Source organism: Lepisosteus oculatus, chromosome 8, assembly GCF_040954835.1.
Source record: "Lepisosteus oculatus isolate fLepOcu1 chromosome 8, fLepOcu1.hap2, whole genome shotgun sequence".
Taxonomy (NCBI): Eukaryota; Metazoa; Chordata; class Actinopteri; order Semionotiformes; family Lepisosteidae; genus Lepisosteus; species Lepisosteus oculatus.
Window position 1 is genome coordinate 7,577,941 of NC_090703.1, and position 22,949 is coordinate 7,600,889.

General features: G+C 42.0%; 1 protein-coding gene across 1 annotated transcript in view; it reads right to left on the reverse strand.

Moving 5' to 3' along the window:
• Positions 1–14,986: 14,986 nt before the first annotated feature.
• kcnh5b (potassium voltage-gated channel, subfamily H (eag-related), member 5b) overlaps positions 14,987–22,949 on the reverse strand; it is a 105,440-nt gene continuing 97,477 nt past the window's right edge. Inside the window, exon 12 of the mRNA XM_006632330.3 lies at positions 14,987–21,481. Coding sequence (XP_006632393.1) covers positions 20,504–21,481 — 978 coding nt within the window. The 3' untranslated portion in view covers positions 14,987–20,503. The remainder of the gene's footprint in view (positions 21,482–22,949) is intronic.

The window sequence follows — 22,949 nt, forward strand, 5'->3', positions numbered from 1 at the left end:
TCCTATCACATAAAAGAGGGTCCATTAATAATACTTAGTGCCTCCCAATGAGAGCATATGGCTCTTTCTCTCTTCCTTATAATGGCTTGGGGAACACATCATAAATTCGGAGTCCGTTGATGCTAAAATGTGCAAGACGTGCTTAATGCTCTGGAAGCTTAATAAGAAAAGAGAGGGCAGCAATCTGAAGTGTTAGTGTGACTCACTGCTGTATGTGAATCATGTAGTAGTGTTAAAATGTCTAAATGTACACAGAGTCAAAGGGGGGGTTTGCTCACTCCTATTAAAAGTCTGTGGCATTCAAAGAAATCAGCAGGAGAAATTTATTTCTCAAATAAATGTTTGAGCAAATGTACATTTCTATCACTGCCTTGCTCCCCGAGCACTTCAAAAGGATCGCCACTCTATTTTACTTAAGCGACTAATTCCACGAGCATTGATGAAAATTGCATGAATTGTGGAACTGATGGAGCATGAAACTGACTACTAATTGAACAGCCACATTAAAAATATATTAAATTAGCAGTCCATTTAATATAAACTGCGCTCAGCCAGTCCTCTCCCATGTCTTCACAGGCTCTCATGCCTGACAGAGTGTCTGTCTGGTTGCAATGGGTCTACATCAGAAACTGTCTCCTATTTGCTAACAATTACTGTGAAACACAGAATGAGAGTCATTGCAAAGATTATCTTGAAATCCACGTGTGGATATTCCTGATGACGACAAGCCCACTGGGATACTGCCAGAACTGCACTTGTATTTTGGTGGCAAACACAAAAGGCCAACCCATTTAAGCACTGAAAAGTGTGTGCTATCTCCCCTTTGGCAGTCTGTGCCTTTGGAAGCATGCAGAAAAAGTGAACAGGAAGTTATTCTTTATTATCCAGTGGAAGCTTCTTAACCTGCAGCAGGGACTGTAGACAGGCTGCAAGTGTGACAGATTCTGTTCTGCGGCTTTATGTGCCTGGTTTGGCAGCCGACACACCTGGACCATCGTGGGTTCAGAACAAGCCACCCCTGCTAAATTAGCCCCACCTTTCGTCTGCCATTAGAAAGCCGATTGCACCTGGCAAGGATTAGGGTTCTTACCCAGAAGCACAGGGCACAAGGTGATACTATACCTGACAGGGTGTATTTCCATTCACACAGGGACCCCTTATAGACACCAGTAAACTGAGCAAGCATATCTTAGCAATGAATCAGAAGCACCTGATACCAAAACACAGATAAACCCACCGACAACATTGGAAACTCCACACACAAGGTACTGGGTCCAAAAGTGAACCAAATCCCCAAAAGCTGTAAGTCAGCAGCACAAACCACCACGCCACTGTTTCACCTGTAAGCACCATCACTCACCTCCTGATATAATGAAGAAATAAATTCAATTTACGGTCTGGTTGTCTGGTGAAAGTAACAAGGAGCAATGTATTTTTACGATCAAGGAAACAGGTAAGTAAATAAAAAAACACTGAAGAATTATAGCTTTTAATTTTGGCTGGATAAAAGCAACACACAAAACTGACTTCAGACAGTCACAGACTTATTGCTCAGGGTACCTATTAGGCTCAGAAAACATCCAACGTACTGTATTTTAGCTCCACAGTAGTGACACATTTATGGCCTGGCAGTATAACTACAGAAGTCGGGCAAACTTGTAAGACTTTCAAAACGTAAACATACTGTAGCTCTCTTGAATAAAAATTCTTGCAACTGAAGCTGGTCAGTCTCGTAGATTGAGAAGACTGTCCAGAATCAATCCCCTAAACTGAAACAGGAGTGGTCGTGGAATGGGACCACACAGGCTGGAGCTCGGGGGCTGTCGTCAATGCCACAAGCCACTCTGAGTAAGCATGTCTGCTGAGCAAGTGAGCGAATTAACAGATAAGTAAAGCTGGTGACGAACATCATAGTGCCGTGAAACAAGTTAACTGTAAAGTGTCACTCTGGCTGTTCTGAGTCCCTGGTTACTAACAGCAAAACAAATTAATATCTAAGGGCAGGAGGTGCAACTAAATGTGTTTGAAGTTTAAAGACAGGTGTGTTTTATTTAATCTGTTTGAAGTGTGTGTGTGGGTCATTGCTGGCCAGAGCTACTGTATTTGGTGCACAGAAGCAACTGATTTAATTGGCTTTAATTGAGGAAAAAGTTTAGGAACGAAACATTTCTGTCTTAATAATAAAAGATCCCCCTGTATATACATTAATCATTTTAGTTTAAAAGGAGTCTGGGGAAAGGCAGCAAACACATTCATCAAGCAGCTGCAGATGTGAGATGTTTTTCATTAACCTGTGACTGTGGGGATGCACACTACCCCACATAGAGCCCCCAGGATTCCTCTAGTGCCCCAGTGTCCACAGAATGTCACAGCATCCTGTGGAATGAACCTACAATCTGTATATGCAGTCTGGAGGTATGTGAGCACAAGCAAGTTAACTTATCAGAGCTCATGATTTCATCGGATGATCACTAATCAAATGAGTTCCTTCAGCTTATCTTGCTGGCTGAGTTACTAATAGCTTATTGATCCTCGACCTGTTTCTTGAAGAATCCAAGCGAATCCCAATAAAATGAGCAATTGTTCTCTCACCAATCATTGAGGTATATCGGAAAGCTTTCCTTGTATATAATGTGATTTAAGTATTTGGCAGAATCATAGTACAATAGCTTTAGTCTCATTGAAAGTATGAGTAATTGGTTGTAACCAATCTGTTGCCTGTTGCTGAGTGAGATCATCCTGCCAGCCATACTCACAATGAGATAAACAGTGAAAATCAACTAATAATATAAAATCCCTGTCTAGAAGTGACATGAAAAGTCCTTTCAATTCTCCAATGGCCCCTCAGCAGCAATAACATGAAGTCTACAGTACAAACATGTAACAGTGTGCGATTGCTCTTCACAACTAGTCCCAGCAATCTGGTCTTTACAAGGTATAATAGTATTCTGCTAACAAGGAGAGAAGCAGGCAATTATTTTCAGGTCTCTGTGGCACTACAGCCACCACACAAAGGAAATGATCAGTTTAAGGACTGTGCCTGGCACCAAAAAAAGAAAAATGTGCAGTATTAAATTTACTTCCCAACATGTCATTTATTTTCTCTAGAAGATGATGCCGTTTGTTATTTATCTCTTTCCCCATGAATGTTCTGCAAACTAGAATATACAGCAGAGGAACAAGGACCTGCAGTGCTGTGTTATACTGACTTTCTATACTGCCTGCATCCTGGTCTGTGTGTGAATCAGGAGAGTCACCAGCGATTTTAAAACACTCGCTGGGGAGCGCACCTAATCGAATGTGCAGTCATAAAAATCTTTTCTTCACACCAAGTATCAAATTAATTATAAGGAAAAATAGTTGGAAACATCAGAAAAGAAACTCAGAATTTATTAATCATTATCTGTCTGTACTCATTTTTGTACCCAAGAGCGGATGGGATTTATAACCTTCACTTCACTATAGTATATTGAGTGGAATAAAGGTTAAATATGTTTAATGTTGTCAACATCTATCTCATTTGAAGAACATTATTGTTTTCAATGAACTATCTGGCCTTCAAACTTTCTGGAGACACAAAGGCTCTCTGTCTGACCTGAGAACTTCTTCTACAGGGTTATTGAAGCAAAAAGGCCTGTTCACAGCATCTCTCGATCTGTGAACTAATGTTCTTGTGTTAGTGCATTGAATAATGTCTATCTATAACATCACTTTATTAGCCCTATACAATTTCTTGTATTAGGAATTTGTCTTTTCGCAGACCCCAGCTTGCTTTCCATGAGACACACAGACACAGACGGGGAGAGAGAAGCTTGGGGTCAGAGCACAGGGTCAGCCATTGTACAGCACCCCTGGAGCAGTTGGGGTTAAGGGCCTTGCTCAGGGGCCCAACGGAGTAGGATTCCTCTGCTGGCTGCGGGATTTGAACTGGCAACCTTCCAGCCAATACGGTAGTATTATATATATATATAATATAACGTATTATACATATACATATAAATATACAATAAAATATAATTCAATAATTACTCAAATATATGCAATGTAATATAATGTGGGCAGCGCAATGGCACAATGGTCAGCATTGCCACCTCACAGCACTGAGGTCCTGGGTTCAATTCTGGCCCTGGGGTGGAGTCTGTATGGTCCTCCTGTGTTTGTGTGGATTTACTTCGGGTGCCTTGGTTTCCTCCCACAGTTCAAAGACCATACTGGTGGGCTAATTGGCTTCTAGGAAAGCTGGCCCTGGTGTGAGTGTGTGTTGGCCCTACACTGGACTGCTGTCCTGTCCAGGGTGTACCCTGCCTTGTGCCTGCCGCTTGCCAGCATGTAGTCTTGCTCCCCCACAACCCTGAATTGGAAGAAGTGGTTAGAAAATGACTGGATAGATGGATAATATACTGTACTAATTTATATGAAAAATGTGTAGATCCGTTTCTACCTATATACATGTTTCTACCTATTAGGTATTAAATACACTGTAATTGCTTTAGGACAATACTGCAGTATTATACGTCATGGCTCTCGCCAGCTCAAGCAGGCTGAAAGCACGTGGAGGGATCTAACATTAAAGTGACAGTTCAGCTCACTGGCAGCTGCACAGTGTTCCTCCTTTCATCATGCTTGCCTTGCATGTGCAACAGCACTGTCAGCTGGACTTTGATCTCCAGCATTTCCTTCTACTGAAGCTGCAGGTTGGTGCCACCTGGATAGTTGCAAAGGTTTGTCTTTGCCATATAGGTTGAAATACCAGTAACTGCGTCCATACCTGTTGTACTATTTTAGGGAAAAGAAGCCTGTTCTGTGCTGTAGGGCTTGAAAATGGGTTGTCTGTGAAATGCTTTTGTACAAAGAAGTGGTTGAAATATTTGTTTTAGCCTATTTGTGTCTATCATATTTCAAATCACCCAAGCTTAGGAGCTATATCCTTTGCTTAGGATGCATATATATTTTCACTCTCTTTCAAACATCAGCAAGGCTTCTGAGTTTCCCTCCTTAGTTGTTTTAAAGACTCATTAGAAAAGGGGAATGCTACATAACAGGGGCTATAAATCACTTTTTTTGCTAGATAAATTAATCATGGGAATTCTTGAAGCCCATCACCATGACATAGGACACAGCTGTTCAGGCAGATGTTTCCCAGCCGCAGAGAAGAGCCACCATTGATGATTAATAGATTTGTGCACAGCATTGTCCAAACTGGCGTTCTTCAGGAAAGGATGTAATCAGGCTGCCGGCCAGCGAAATGACAGTCTTCTTGACTGCTTTAGAGCTCTGCACTCTGCTGTTTCAAATATCATACTGCTTACAGGGTTAGTTTTTTTGGTTTTGCTTATGCTTGTGACTGATTTCACCTGCAATTAAAACGACACTAATCTGTGACACTGATCTTTTCAATTGCTTTAAATTGGCCCAGATGACACATCTTCAATAAAGTCAAGTGCAGTGCTCTTCAAGATTAATGCAATAGGAAAGTACTTTCCAGTAATCATAAGTCTTTACTGGTGATTGTTCACCCACAAAATTCAAGCAGTAGGGCACTTCACAGTAACAATTTCTTGAATATGCTGATAATCCTATTTCACCTCTGATTTTGATATTCTGGAAATAGTCAAAAAGTAGTTGATGCTCATTTTTGTGGACTTTGTTTTTGTTACAACAACAAAAAGGTGTTTGGGGAAAGGTTGAATGCTCCCTGAGAATTATGTCGAGTTGTGAGGTGTTAAATGAAGCTGACACATTTTTTTCCCCCTAATTCCCCAGGAGAACATGGTAAGGACACAATTCCACATTTTGAGCTTGATGAATGTGTGTAATCCACCAGTTCTGTTCCGGGGTTGTTAACCTACATTTTTTCTATATTCCTGAGCGTCACATTTTAAAAAAAGTCTCAGTGACGCAGGGCCTGAGCTCCAACTGCTTGAGGCGTTTATCTGAAACCACAGCATCGTGGGGAGAAGCCTCATTAGGAAGTGAAGTGGCCCTGGGGCAGTTAAAGTCAGTCTGTTTAGCCCAGGGCAGCAATGAGAGCTGTGCAGGGGCTGGCCATTGCCAGAACAGAGGCAGCCACACCCCTCCTACTGCTACATAGAACCTTTCTATTTTATTCACCTTCATGATTTTATTCTAATATCCTACACGATCAATTAACTGTTGCCCACCTCTCAGCTCAGATCCTTAACAATTAGTCATATAGAACACATTTCAGGTATGTTCTGTATACATCATCATAAAAACTGCTGTGTGGTGGATCTGCATGTCATTCTTCTAAAGACTTTTACATTTTTTTTATTAATGATACCATGGTAATTGAAAAAGAAAACAAAAACCTGAGAATTCGTTTTTTTTTCTTTACTCTTATCGAATAAGGGAGGTGGCAAAAAAGTGGCCTTTATTACAGTCATAAATCTCTCCAAATGGAAATTGCAGTTCCTGCAGTTCACCTGTTACCCAGGTCATTCATCTGTGTGTTTGAGCTGTCAGGCTGTTAATCCAAACACATCAGGGGGCGTCAGAGGCCACAATCAATAAGACTGTGCCACAGTGCCCAGAGAACACAGACATCACTCTTGTTCTCCAGCAGGAAGTGAGCACCTTACTGCTGACTGAATGCACCAAGCTTACAGGCTTTGTCCTGAAAGATGTCAGAATTCCAGCTGTCACTGACTCCACTTATTGTGCAAGGATGGCCTTTCGGTGACATTGTTCAGTCACTAAAAGTTCACTGCAATTTCAGTTTTTCCCATGAGTGCCTTTGATTCTGCTTGCCTATCTTAAATGATGTACAGGCCTGCAATTGATACAATTGCTTTGCACTGCACATTCACTTACTGCAAACACATGCTTATACTGTAGGTCAGACAAAATGTTTTCAGTGCGGTATCTGCATGCTGTGAAATGAATGCAATCTCAAAACTGACAGTTTTAGAGACGTGTATTACGAGACCCGAGAATGGTCACAGCTGGTGAAACACAGAGGGCTGTGATCCAGCCCAAATAGAGCACACACTTGCAGATCTTTCATGAAGAAGCACAGAATTCACTCAGCCCTGCAGAAAATATGCTTGCAGCACTTGGGGTCAAGCGGTTTTTGTTGTTGATGGAGACATACTGTAATTCAAACTGTAGTTTTCCAGCTGATTTACTGTGGAATTTAGATATTTCCGATCCAATGGAATTCTGTCTGCGCCTGGTCACGCTACTCCATGTTTTGTGGGCAGTTTCAGACATCTGGGAGCCACCTGTGCTTTGTCTGTATTCTCAGTGCCCCATGCACTTCGTGTTTTAGTACTTTCATTCGTATCTGTCCTTCAAGACAGGATGAGTATAACACATGAGGACAATGTCAGGGAATGTGGGGTAAATAATACACAGTGCAGCCTCCCACATACTACTGTATATCCCTCCTTACTGTCTTTCTCATTACAGTGTAGTCTGTAGGGGCTTATCTGGTTTACAGAGGAATAAATGGATGGAGCCCTTACTGAATAGGCCAGTTCCTCATCTTTGGCAGAACTGCAGAAGCCAGAGCATTAAACTCTCCCCTTGAGTGCTTCATCAGCTTGTCCTCATGGCGTTGTAACCATGTGGTGGTCAGAAGATGTTTGTGTTCTGAGAAGCGGAGTAATCACTTGACTGTCTGGAGCCAGTAAGACAAGGAAAAATCTCAAGGAATAAACTTGTCTCACCCGCGCGCGTCGGGCTTTCAACTGTATCAGTGGCGACTGCACCTCTCCCATACAGCCACGATCCAGTAGGAGCATGTGACTTCGCATCAGAGGACTGAGAAGTCCTCAAAACTAAAAAATATCAGTGGGGAGGAGAGCAGAGTAATGAAGCCAGTTCACAGATGGGGATTATTAGGAGGCAATGGCTTGCAAAGGCCAGGGGGAACATTTTACCAGGACACTGGGATAACACCCCTACTCTTTTTGGGAAATACCCTTGGATTTTTAATGACCACAGAGAGTCAGGACCTCGGTTTTACGTCTCATCCAAAGAACAGTGCCTTTTTTTTACAGTATAGTGTCCCCATCACTGTACTGAGATATTAGGACCCACATAGAGGGTGAGCACCCCCTTCTGGTCCACTAACACCTCTTCCAGCAGCAACCTTAGCTTTCTTATGAGGTCTCCCATCCAGGTACTGGCCAGGCTCACACCTGCTGAGCTTCAATGTGCTGCTAGCTCAGAGCTTCAGGGTGATATAGCTGCGGGTTATTGCTACTTATGACCTTGTCTTATACCAAAGAGATGAGTCATAAGGTCCCATAATGTATTTTTTTGTGAGAAAAAGATTATTCCTTTTCCGTGTTGCTTTGTAATAAATTACTTGTTGGGGCAATAAGTAATCACCAAGGTTATCACCTGAGCTGCCATGATAAGATAGGAAATTTAGATTTAGCAGGAAGGAATTCAGTTACACAAGTACTGTACGGTATAAACAGTGTGCTATTGTTGTATGATTGTACTGTATTATAAATATGGTATTTTATAGTTATCATGCTGCAGTAGCTCCAACAGGGAATCTAGCAGCCAGACAAGCGCTGGGACACAGTCACTGCCACGAGGAAGCCGATCAAGCGGTTACTGAGGAAGAAAGCAGCAACGGGCAGCTGCTATTGCAAACCTAAAAAGCCTTTCCTACTTGGGTTTATAAGTGTAGTGGTTGTGTGAGCGACTACAAAAGTTTTTTTTTAAGTAAAAAAGTTAATTTTAAGAGAAACATAAAACCCCCTACTACAAGTAAGAGCCCATTGTGTACCAAAGTAATGTAATTCTTAAGGTTCAGCGGGTTGCCACTGGCAACACACAATCTCCCTCTCAAAACACTCTCTTGATCCCAAAACAGTTTTGCATTGAAATGCCCTGGGGAATAAGAACAAGGGGAAAATCCTGGATGATTTATTTGAAAATTCCTGTCAGACAAAGGTTTACAGACCAAAAAGGAAGGACATGGACAGGAAGCCCCTTCCTGGTATACAGTACTGGGATTTGTCTGACCTGTCTGTCCAGGTAACAATGCGCTGCAGCTTCTCACCAGCAGGGGTCAGTACAATCAGAACCAATGACTACACACATGATATGACATGTGCTCCTTCTCTTCCTGTGTGGCTCTCTCACAGGAGCCCAGGGGCCTGAATCTTTAAGATTTTGTGATGCTGGGAAGCAGTCTGGAGTCGTACAACTGCCTGATAAACCTATGTAAACTACATACACAAACATAGGACATTTCTTCCTCTACCATTTCAAAAGCTTTGGTTTTCTGTTGGCAGAACTTTGAGTTCTGGGGTTTATATGTATATATTGAGCATGTAGTTTGTATTATCATTTTTAAATGAAAAAGAAAGACCACCACTCCTTTAAAAATGAATAAAATACATATTTAAAATACCCAAAAAGTTTCATAACGCACACAGGTTATGAAATCAGCGCACATAGGAAATTGAACTGTGCACAAAAAATTAAATTAAATTAAATTTTATGATGATAAAACCAACATGGTTGTCAATTAAAAATGCTAAATTGACCACATGAGACTGGCTGTGAGAGGCCATACTTGACTGTGTGGATTATTATTTCTACTCGATCATCGATATCTCTGCTCTCGTAGTCTCGTACCTCCCTGCTCATGCTGGCTCCACACTCGGTCTCTAAGACTGGGCTCGTTGAATCGCTGTCCCGGTCTTTTGGATCTCTATGCTTCTAGAAGAATGACTATATTAACAAAATATAATATCAGGTTTACGATTTTACATACACTCAATTTAGTGCGCACAAGTTTTTGTCAATGGGGAAAAAATTTGCACAATTTGAAATTTGTGCGCACCCAGGCCATTAAAAATTAGAGGGAACATTGGTCTCAGGTACTTTGAGCAAGGGACCAGCCTCAACCAAATGGAGCCTACGGGAGGGAGTTGAACATGGAGGGGTTTGGAGATGTATGATGGAGGCATTATTTTTTTTATTATTTCGAGCCCTAACAGTAAGTAATAAGTTCTGACTGTATAGGCTTTATATACAGTAGGCATTATATGCTGCCTCAGTCTTGGAAAATAGATTATGTGCAACCACCTTACAGTACCTTCCTAAACAATTGTCAGCGCTCAGATATTTATCTCTATAATGCTACAGTATATAACCAATTACTGCAGCAATGTGTGACCAGCAGACGCTGGAAAGGGTGTACTGAACTGTCAGAGGGAGGCTCGGATTGGACGTTGACATTTTTTCAGCATATTCTTCTGACCCCAGGTGTCTGTAGTCACAGAAACCCTGAAAGCTCTTTGGATGCTCTGAGTGCTGTAGTTAAAGATAGAAGACTCTGCTGCTGGAACAGAAGGGTACAGAACGACTTTGCTGCTAGTTCACAGGGGGTGTAAAGACAGTTCTGCACTGCGATTTGTCACTTCTAAATACCATCGCTGTGGCAACAACCTAAAGAAAAATCTGTCATTACCACTCTTTATAAATGAAAAACAAGAATCAGTGGGAAGAGAGGATGATAAATATTGTTTTAAAAAAGCCTGTAATGTCATGGAACCCTAGCTGTCCTTCACAGATTGAAAGGAAAGTTACTGAAGGTTCCATTTGCTTTGCAACAGTTAGTGGGGAAATTCCAACATATCACACAGTGATGGGGAAAAAAGCCTTAAAGCATGAAGGTTAAAACTTTTTGCGGTATTGTTCTGGTTCCCTACAGAGAGATGTGCACATGCCTGCTGGAGAGCCAGTGCAGTCTCTCTGGCCTGGGGTGTGAGGGAAGCCATGTGATGATGCAGATGTGTTATTCAAACACCATGAGTGATCAGAGGAGCAGAACTCAAACAAATACGGTGCATCAATCATATTGAAAAGAAGAGTAGGATTAAGAATAGAATCTCTTGCTTAAAGAGATACTTAAGCAGTTTGTACAGAACCTAGCAAAATGTTTGCGGTAAGTCTGAATCTCACTGAGTTTTCATGATTAGTGAGGTTGTGATTGCGCTTCCAGATCAATGCAGAAGAGCCAGTATCACTTTTAGATGGTTTTCTGACTACCAGTGACACTGCTTTACGTGTGGACTGGCAAATCTTCATAGCTGAGGTGGGAAAGGCATCACAAAACAACACTACAAAACACTCGAGCTGCTGATAGAGTATGTATTTTTGTTATACACAACACGATAGCTGAGGGAAACGTAAATTTATCTGTTTTGAGGAAAAAATGTGATGGTATCTCATAATCATTCTCAAAATGATAAATACTTAACATCTGCAAGTCTTCAGGAGCTTTAGAAAAATGAATTCATAGACAGTAACATAAAATTATACTACCCGATCAAGACCAGACAGTGTAATCATTTTGGGTAAATATTGGGTAAATATTGGTGGGATTCTTCTTTAAGCAGTCCTGAGTGAGACCTCATGACTTCCATGTGCAGAGCCATGGGCGGACTCAGCTGATCTCATCAAGCAGTAATTGGACTGAGTCCTTCAGAGCCATGAAACTGAAGGATCTCATTATCATGGCCTGACCTGCTAGAGCCCGCAGTGGGAGCAACATGATTTTACTGTATCCAGAGCACATGATGAGTAATAGGAGGGCTGATACATGCTGCAAGTGAGTACTGGGTCAAGACCTGTATGTGATAAAGCCAGAGGGCAAGGGAGTGGATCACACAGCAGCAAACTTGTCTTCTTCCCAGCTTGTGAGCAATATGTTGCTTTCTGCAACCAGCGGTAGATAGGAAGTGTTCAACACAAAATTGAGCTCTTCATATTACATTCTGCACGGCGCAGTATAGACCTGGTAATTATAAAACTGTGGTTTTACATTTAATCAGTATAAAAACAGAAATACTGCTTTCACTGAAAAATAATATGCAGTTTAAGGCACCGTGTTAATAAATAAATGAAAACAAGATTGTCAAAGCACGTGTTCTTGACAGGCTTTAATTGATAAGTTGCTATGATGACATTTAAAGTGATTCAGTGGCCAATATTTAGCAGCTAGTCCTTTTATTTTCTTAAGAACAAAGAGTGTTGGCAAATGAGGAGTCCTTTCAGTCCACCTAGCTCCTTTCCTTTTAAGTCTTTGTGCTTTGAAATCCTTAACAATGAGAAGGAAGCTGAGAATTCAGAGTTGCAACGGTGAAAGTACAAGTATAGAAAGCAAGAAGTGTGGAAAATAGTTTGTGCTTAGAGCAAAAAGTATTAATATAGCATGAGCATTCCAGCCAAGAGCACATGTTTTTCCCTAGTATGGCACATGAGTGCTGTTCCCGGCTCTCATTCTCCACCAGTGAACAGAGCAGAGCTCCACCTTGTCCCAGCTCGGTCACTTCCTGAGTGCTCTGATCGGGTCCATGTTCTGTAGCTGCTCTGGCCAGTGGTAATGAGTAGGGCAAGCCATCAGCACAGTGCAGCTCTTGAACTCAGCTTTAAAGGGGCAGTACTGAGCATGGCAACGCTAACTCTGACTCCAAAATGAATGCAGAAGGCAAGTGAGCGCAGATCAGTGGTGCAGGGACTCTAGAACTAGCTCATGCTATAAGGGAACGCTGTGTAAAGGATTTATCACCTGAAGGCTGTGCTTATTTGTTAATCAAGTAACTGCAAATCAGTGTTATCATACAAAGATGTGGCTGCTGTCTCTAGCAGACAATCGTGTCTTATTAACTGCAAACCTAGTAAGATACCCTGAGCTATGCTGTCCATTGGTCAAAGATGCAGCAGATCAATACATAATTTAAAATCTCATTCCAGCAAAAATCCAGACCGATTTATAATTTCATGCACATTATTAACAGGAGCTTAAAACTGTTCTACTTGATTGCATTAAGAGAGAGCAGAGAAAAATATTTTTATAATACCATATTATTTAAAGAAATTATAAGACAAAATGAGCACTGTAGATTGAAAACTTGTTTAGAATATGAGTATTAACTGAAAATAAATTAAATACCACTAAATCATGCAAAGAAAAACCATCCCTCTGTACACTTGTAATGAGACTGTATTCAAATGACTCTATGCATTTCAGCTGGTGGAAGTTAAATACAACTGTCAAATCATTTTGTTCAGGTCTTCCAAGAGAGAGCTTCCAAGAGAGCTCTATGAGCCAGATGTTGCAGGTTTCGAGCCTGGGTCATATAATAGCCGGTTGGCTCTGGGTAAACACAATGCCCCCCCTGTGGGCTCCTGGGTCCTCACAGGCTGGCAGTGCTGCTGGCGGGCAAAAAGCCCCCCCCCAATCAGACAGCCCTGAGCTGCTGACTTGTTCAAACACACTCAAAATCTGTCCATCTCCTTCCACCTGAGTGTGTCCAGCAGCCTCGTAAAGTGCTCAGGGTCACTCCACCAGATGTCTGCTCCATTGTGTTCTCCATGCTTTGTGATGGGTAAAATTACAACATGCCAGTATAACTCACCCCGTTCTCTCCAATAACCTTGCAGAGTTGACCCCAAAGACATAAACAACAGGTGTAGAGGGATGAATTATTCCTCTACTGCCCCCTCATATCAGCCTCACTCATGGGCAGGGGTGCTGGGGTCACGCAGATCATAACTCTCTTGAAAGCCAGAGACGAACTGTACAGTATCTTCAACAGTGTAGTGAGGAGTGGAGTTCTAGTCCGGGTGATCTCGACTGGGGCTGCCTACATCGCAGCCTTTTCTAAACAGTCTCTCACTCCTGCATGGTGATCGAAACTGTTTCACGCAGGAGGGAGATCATCCATCCGTGTGCATTGTTGTTATTTTTTCTGCAATATGATGTTAACGGTCATCCCCGAAAATATTTTTAATCGAATAATAACCTTGTTCTAATGAATATTTCTGGTGAAAGAGAATGGGAAATAAAGGTTAAGACAGACTGCAAATCTTAAGAGTCTTAAAGATGACTAGTGAACCCCTTATATCGGCATTATTAAAACATTTCACTCCTTGTGTGCTTTTTCTAGAATACCCTTAAGAACTGTTAAGGATTGTAAAAAAGCCTATGCAGTAAAGAAAGTGTTTGAAATGAATACCTTACAATCGATTTCCAGCTGCTTAAATCTGCAGCACAACCCTATTATTCAGTCATTGAAATCGGCTAAGACTTAAAAGCACTGCAGTAAAATACATTTTTATCTAATAATGTGGCTGTTAGTTTTTTCCCCCATTACAACAATGTTAGGCCTCTGTTAGCTGCAGAGAAGACTGTCATTATTACTGTTTTTTAATGTTTTGCTGGAATTTTCTGTACCAGTTAGCACCGTGGGAGCACAAAGCACGTTAGTGGGTATTTCTGACACTGACAGGCTGCTAGAGATATCGCTCAGTGATCTTTGGTCTTTTAGTATTTATAGCGCAGAGCCCAAACAATTACAGCTACACTGGTGTTTTTGAATGGCCTGTCTGGCCTAGTCAGAAATTCATACATCTCCCTGAGCATTCATTTTCAGCAGAACAGCAAACAGCAACGCGTGTTTCATCAGACTGCATATTCTTTCCTCCATCTTACAAAACCTTTTTCCGAAATGTACACTGAAGGCTCAGGCAAAGACTCCTGGAGTGAAAAGCTCCCCATGGAGCTGAGGATGAAGTTATAAGAAACAATTCAATTTCAGTGTTTCAAGGGGCTATTATTAATGCATAAAATACTGCTGCTGAAATGCTTACAACATTGAGTTTGCCTTTCTAATGTTCATATGTTTGAATAATCCAGACTAGTACTGTATATTGAGCATGCCCATAAATAACTTACACACCTTGTTTCCCAGCACTACAGTATTGTAGTAAAAAGATACAAACAGCTCCTCCTTTTAAGTAAGTATTCAAGTTATTTACTCATTCACTTGGATACAATTCGATAAAAGTCCCATTGGATTTCTGATTTTGTAGAAATTACATTTTTTATACTTGCAGAGCCCCTTAAAATCTCTTTTAAAACATTAAAGGAAGATGACAGAAATCAAGACAGAATTTGTAAAATTATTCTAATATTGCATTTATTTCGTCCAAGCATGTTTTCACTTAAAAAAGTCTCATACATGTTTGTATGTTGTACTGTATAAGGCTTTTGTATATCATGCAATTCATAGTCAATTATTTCCATCAGAGATGGCTTTTCTCAGTGGTTTAAAACACAACCTTTAAGAATAATACAAAAATAATAAAACAAAAATACAATAAGACTTATTTTGTGGACATTAATTTATTGTGCTGATACTTGGTCTTTTCGACTAGTAAAATACATTAGCTTCCAGAATGTCAGGTTGTTGAGAAAAGGTTTCAACCTTCCCAAAATCATAACACTCTTTTTTAAAAGGTTTTGCTGCAGGTCCAATTAAGCTCTGAGGTGATCTGTAGTAAATTCTATATCGTACTTACAGTACACTAAAAAAACATGACAGTTCTCTTATTCTTCCTCAAAGTAGCCTTCTATCTGTTTTCATTGTAAAAGATTACCTGGGCAGGTAAACCAGAAATTAACTGTACATTTACATGCCGATGACAATCTGTGATGAACAGCTGCATATAGGTAAAGATTACCTGACCAATGAAATGTACTACAGATTCAAGTGGCTGTGACACAACATTCTTTTTTTCGCTATTAAATGTCCTTAAGTTCTGTACACCATAACCCTCACAGCATTGCACGAGTAGGATTTCAAACTTGGCCTCTTTCACAGTCATCTTAACCCTCACATTCTGGCTGTTGGAGATGCAGAGGAAATGCACAACCAGCCTGCATACAATTCGAATTCCTTATCCTGTTGGGCGTAGAAAACCCAAACACGTTCAATCTGTATAAAGGCAGACTTCAGAAAACGCATACCATCAGAAAAAAAAAAACAGAAACTTTTTGAATGTGTTCTTTAACATCTTTTACATCTTTTACATCATCTCTGTAGTACATTCTTTCATACAAAATATATTCTGCTGGAGAGATGACGTTTGTATTGAACAAGTTATTTTACATTCCAGAACACCTGAGCTCAGGTACACACTTGTCCAAAGCACACAGAAATAGGAAAGGTGCCAACATGCAGCACGAGGGCAGCGAAATCCCACACAGCCTAAGAGAAGAAGAGGGTCTCCTAACCCTCACCCTGCAGCTCCCTCTGGGAGAGCTAACGGCTGTGCAGAGGTCAGGCAGTTCTACTAGAAGCCCAGATTGAATACCCTGGTCTTGTTCAGCTACTGTCTCCCCCTCTGATTGCATCAAAAGTGTTGCATAGTTAATGACATCACAATTCTCAGAAAAAACGCCCGAGAAAAGCAAGCTGGGGCTTTCAGCCCCTACCAACTCGCCCCAGTCGCAGTATGAGGCAGAGAAGGCAAGAGCAGATTGCTTATTCTCCTGTGCCCAGTGCACTTCTCTGCTGGGTGGAGCAGACTCGGCCCACCCCTTTAGAGATGAACTATGGCATCAAAAAATCTGCATGGAAGTGACAAATTGAAGATCTTGCAGGCTGCTTCTTCCTTAATGAGAATGAGTTCCTTTCCAATTGGATACAGCACAGGATCCAGACAGCTACATACAAGTTATTAGAGGAGCAGATGTTCTCTGCAGCATATGGCACCCATACACGATAGCCAGAGAAAGGTAATGGGTGAGCTGTATTCAGATCTTCTCTGCAGAAAATGCATTTAAAACCTGTTTGTTTGAAAAAAAGCAGAGACGAAAAATAAGCTCAAAACAACATTTTTTTTCCAGCCCGCTGACGCAAAAAAACACGCTTTTTTTTCCAAGTCTCAAAAAACTCCTTAGATATCCTCAGTATAGAAACCCTCTTCATTTGGCCCTGAAGTTTTTCTTTAATACACCTGAGTCTATGTTTTAAAAGTGGCCTACTAACATAAGCGCATCAAACATCAGTCTGAACTGGTCATGTTTTTTGCAACATTAGGTGCATTCATTTGATTCTGTGAAAAACAGTCATTCTGTAAAGATCAAAACACAAAAAAGGAAAATCTGTATATTCATATTGCGCTGGAATGGTACTATATTACCATTGTCCCTTAGAAAAAAACCTTGCTTTGGAGAGTACTGGGCTGCTGTATGTTCCACTCACGACTGGCGATGATCAAGAACGGCCTCCTGCCATGGATGGGGAGGGGCCAGAAAGGCTCTGAGTTTTGGAGTTTTTGAGTCAGGGTGATTATTCTGTCTGTTCTCCCATCTTCGCTCCACAGGAGCGCCCTCTCCTCCAGCTCCGGCCCTGAGACGGCTCAGCGGCTGAACCCGTGGGACCTCGGGACGTGGAGCGGAAGAGAGAGAGACACATCCGTCCCCTTTGGAGATCCTGAGTGTCCCAACTGTCTTTTCAAGAGGACCGGCTTCCTAACAGAACCGAGGTTTTCCCCGCACCGTTTTTATCGAGTGACAATACCCGTGAACAGCTTTAACATTTAGCACCCGGAGCCAAATCGGCAAGGGCCGAGTTGTTCAGCTTGGGTGAGGCTCCCTGGGGCGTAGCTGGGCGAAGGAGGTCTGGACTGGGTGGGCAGGCTGAGGCTGGTGTGGCCCCCACAGAGAACATGACTCCCCGTTGACAGCGCTGGACAGCATCCAGGATGGGAGGCTCCTGGGCGCTTCCACCATCTCTACCATGCACTCCAGATGTTGAGTGAAAAGTCCTAGCTGTCACTAATTAGACCCCAGGTCATGTCTCTAGCCAGCTGTGACCAGGAGCGCCAGCGTCGTGCTGCAGGACTGTCTCAGCACCAGTAGGGTTAGGGTTAGTCGGCCAGTATCCTCTGCCTTTGTTGCAACAACGAGCACTGGTTAGTTTGCTTGCTTCGCAGGGAGACGCTGCTCCTCCGTTAGGCACTGGCACTTACGCTGGGCGCTGTGGAACCATGCCAAGTGGGAAATGATGCGTGACTCTGCAGGTGGGAGTCTGCGTGTTTAATACTGATTCGGGAATTGTGGCACAAGAGTGGAGTCTTAAAGCAATCGATGATCCCAAACTGAAGAGGTGTATAATTCATATAAAAAAGCAGTGGGTGATTTATAAAATAGCAAAAAGTGACTATCCTCCTTTGGATCCACACCTGGGGTTTGGGTTCACGTGGCTGAGGCTCTGCAGAAACTGGTGTGCTTGTGCATCTATTCATTCTGGCAGAGCAGTTTTAATCCTAGGCTGTGAGAATTCGACCACACCTGTTCAGCAATTCAAAACCACCACAGTACATACAAAAATAAGTGTCCTTATCCATTAATGTCACCTTGTTCGCTGATAAACAGTAAAAGAGGACACCAGCTTGAAAAGCATCAGAACTGTGAGGTTAGTTATAAATAACATTAGCCACTCCACACTCTGATTAAAGAACAAGGCAATTCAAGACTGGACAAGTCATTAAAATAAATCAGTATTAGCACAATAAATTTTTATTACTTCGCTTGAAAAATTATTTGCATTTTTGTCTCTATATATTAGATACATAAATATGTATATATAGATTCGTCACAAAATATAAAATATGGTGCAAAAGTTCATGAAAGTGTCTAAGCACCAAAAATAGACAAGTTCAGCTCCAATGGCTGTTCTGTATTCGTGCTAGTGTGTTAGAAACGAACACTCCATTATACCACACCCCCAAAACATCTCTTCTCGGGAATGGAAAGTTGACCTCACGTACTGTGAAAAGTGCTAAACAAATTCAGTGCTCACTGCATTCACATGACGTACAGTAGGCAGACCTGCAGTTCAATCTTTCTTTCCTGTACATGAAAATAATAGAAATATACATCATTGGCATTTTTTTTACAATTCATAAGTACTGAACACTTCAAAGCATGCAATAAGTTCTCCTCTGGATGGGAGTGGCCCCCTGCAATGCTGAGTTAAGTTGCTGGACTAGTAGCTCTGACTAGATGAATGCAGTGCAGCACAAATGCTCTGCCTGGCAATGCAATTGAGACGTAACAATCTAGGGTCGGTAATACACCCTCTGAAGCAGGACAAACAAAGATCTTTCCTGGGGTTCCCTGCTGTACATCTGGACCTACTGTAAACTGTTTTTTCATATAGTTAATGTTTTAGTTGCTAAGTTACTGTGAGGGTCATAATGAAAGAAGTATAATCAGTCCATGCCCAGTGACTTTGTCACTTTGCAATTTATTCTTTCAACCTAATAAAATTATATATTGTGAACAAGTTATTGGCCCTATTGTTGCATCTGTTTGTTGCTATCTGTTATTGTCAGAATATCTTATAGACAGAATATTCCTAGTCATCTTTTCCCCCTTTTAAATGGAAGCTTGTGCTTTTCATTTCCTATCACATTTTTACATTTTTTCAGCTCCTATTTGGTTTCTCCACTCAGAAATCCAAAATTTCATCGAGAAGGTAGAGTGTGCTGTCTCTAACTGTGGACTGAGAGCAGTTTTGACAAATGTCAGCTTACTTACTGACTTACTAACACAGAAGCACTGCAAGCCCTTTTGTGGTGCTGCAGTGCATCCTTTAATCCCAATGTCGAATCCCAATGTCAAAGCTTTTTTTTAATATGCATTAAGATTCTCCTTTTATCAGAAGTGCCTATAAATTTCCACTTCTTTTTTATTGTTCAGGATATAAGGATTCCCATGGGATGATTGCTGAAGGTTTAGATCAACTTCCCTGCAACATCTTCTTAACAGAAAATAAATTAAGGCCATCCTCTTAACAATATGTTAATAAATGAGTACAGTGAAAGATTTAGTTGAATATGTGACAAATTGTTCTGTGCAAGATCACAAGCTCACTATACGCTTGGAATCTAAGCCTTATAAAGGAGACTGTAACAGTATTCCTGTTTCATCTAGTAGATATGGCTTTAACAGGGGGATCTCTTCTGCTTCCCTTATTTCTACACACAACAACTCTTGGTAACCCTGTAGACCATTATGAACCAAAAAAAAAGTTAGCAAAAAAGAATCCCAGGTGGATTACCTCAAGTGCATGGAAATCACAGGAGCTGTAATGAAAATGAACTAAGACGCTAAACTTTCCTTTCCCTTCCAGCATGTCAATATCAACATGACACAACAATGTGGACTGCATTCAGAGTCCATTGAAAGAACCCTGAGCTGAGCATTTGTACACAATTGTTTAAAGCAAAGTCATATAGTGTTTAGCACAATTGAGCCGAGAATCGATACTGTTTTGCACTTAACTCAGCAGTGCAGTCGCTCCAGTACACTGAGGAAGGAAAGAGTATTCTCACTGTGCTGGAGGTGTGCAACAGACCTGGCTCATCGCCTCCCCTCAGCTCAGCCCCTGAATTTTCCATTGAACATATTATGAAAACAATCTAGTACCCAGGTATAAGGTGTAGAGCTATAAATTCCCTTTATCTTGCATGCAGTCAACTGCATAATTTACAAGCAAACACGATCTTGAATATTTTTCTTTGGCAGGCCAGAATCCAGCTGGACATGCAAGTAGGTATTTACAGAAAATATATATATATGTATTTCTTTTTCTTCCTGCGTCCGCAAGAGAAAATAAATGCAAATAAATAAGGAATAAATAAATGAGCGGATTCAAAACTGTACATCATCCTTTTCCGAGTCAGGCGTGACGGGCCTGGAGACGGTGAAAATATCCTGGCATTTGATTTTGGTTTTAGGGGTAGAAGTCTGGGGTGTCCCTCTCTTTTCGGAGAGCAGTTTCAAAATCTCGCCAACCTGAGCCTCCAAGGTTGCCATCCGGTTGCTAAGCAACTGAATGTCCTCCTTGAGCTCGAGCTTGGCCTCCTGCAGCGTGGTGTGCAGGGCCTGCTCGGGGATGGGGTAGAAGGGGTGCCGCACCTCCATCTGGACGGGGCTGTGCTCCAGGGGGCTGCGCACCTCCCCGGCCTTGTCTATCCTCAGGTCACTTTTGGTGATCCCGCTGTCGCAGGAGTCTGTTTTGCGCAGGGGGTTCTTCTTTCCCCCTCCGCCATCTGCCTCCTGGCTCTTGGAGTCCTCGGAGAGCAGCTCCATGGACTCCGCCTTGGTGACATTGTTCCACTCCTCCTTCTTCTCCTCCCCGGCCCCCGGGAATGCCGCCATGTTGTTCCTGAGGCGCATCCACCCCCGGTTGCTGGCGGGTTTCGCCCGCATGGGGCTGCTGACCTTGAGGCAGTTCTGGTCGCTCACGCCGTTGGGTTTGAGCTCCATGATGTCCCGGTTGTTCTGCTTGCTGGGCTCGCTGGTCTTGACGTAGAGCAGAGAGTTCTGGATGGGGGTGATCTGGGAGACAGTCACGACGCTGCTGCCCGTGGTGGGGGCCCCGTTCTGCATGACGTGCGGGCACTGGAGAGGCTGCTGGCGGGGGCGCAGGTGGTGCTCCACCTGCAGCTGGTTCTTCTCCAGGTCGTGCTGCGAGGAGCCCTGGTTGCGCAGCTCCTTCTGCTGCTTGAACTTCTGGAAGAGCTTCCTCACCGGGTGGTCCACCGGGATGGATAGGGTCACCTCGTTCTTCTGCCTCTGCCGCTCCTCCTCCTCCTTCTTGACGTCGCTGATCTTCCGGAAAACTATCTGCGGAGGAGCACAAAGAAAATGAGGAAAATCTGCAAGTCCGTCTCAAGCGCCCCAGCTCTCAATCGTTCCTCTACCTCTGGCATGTGGGAACTCCCAAGATGCTCATGGCATTTGTATGACATGTATGGAAAACACTGGGCCAGGAGTAGAGCTGGGGCACAATGGAGATGCACCAGTTCCCACGGTGCAACTGATGGTTCATGTATCACAAAATCAACTATGGATTCTGCAAAAGGAAGCAAAAAAAAAAAATGCAAAAAAAATCTGGCTGTGGGAATTCCAAAAAGGAAGTGTGTATTGGCAGTTTAAACAAGGGCTAATAACCCTTTAAAAACATGCTAGAAAAAAACTGATTCATCTCTTTATCTCAGGATTGTGTGTTTATACTGTCATATAAATGCAATCTTCCGGAAAACAGGTGGAGTAGGAATGATTGCATCTGTCAACCGAATCCCTCAGAACAAACAAATCCTCAACCAAAGTGTGGCTCAGTGAGTATGGGTGGGCCAGTGTTACACTCCCAGTGTGGCACAGGTATGCTTCTGATCATGAAAACACTGGGCCGTAATTGGAGTTGATACATATGGTCCATCTTGATCAATAAGATGAACTGATATTCCACAGTGAGACTCAAGAACAACCGGTTCAGACTGCATGACTCCATGTTGGTGACCTGGGGTCAGGCCTTCGGCCACTGATAGACAACTGTATTATGATGAAATGATGGAAATCAGAAATGGGGGTCATGGTAAACTCTTTCAGAACACCAAGAAGATGCTCCAGATTTCTCTCCAAGTCTGGCGGATTGTGCTAAACTGAAAATAGCTGCTGAAGTCTCAATATTCAGGGATTTAATTACCTGCAGATGCTCCTACAGGTAATTAAATCCTGATGATTTGCAATACAGTATATTTCAGATGTGTAGATCAATCTTCCTGAAAGACATCATAAGATTTCTTTGTTTTGCTTTCAGAAAGATTGTTTGATCCATATTGTGCTTTAATTACTAATTGAATGGTTCTTGAAAGATCAGCACTAGGAATTATCTGCATGGGTCATGGTCTGAAATGGAACCAATTTTATTCATATTTATATCTAATTTTTAAGCATTTCTTCATTGTTTCAAATTCTTTTCCTTTTATTTTGTTTATTTAATCAAGGTTTGCTTGAAAAGATGTTCAAGTGGAATCTTTTTCCCCACAAACCAAACATCTGATATCAGGCAGGGATTCATTAAAAATAAACAATTATTCTTATCTATTGAGCGTCTTTAGATACTGTACATAAATTATGCATTTTCTATGTAGTAATGAACACATGCCATACAGATAATAAATAACCCATGAAGATAAAAATAGCAGAAACCAATCATATGATCTTATCTCCGTTTAACTTCCCCCTGCAGTGTGACTGCCATGTGTCACATCTTACCTTCAAGGGACAGTTGTAAATTTTGCATGATTAT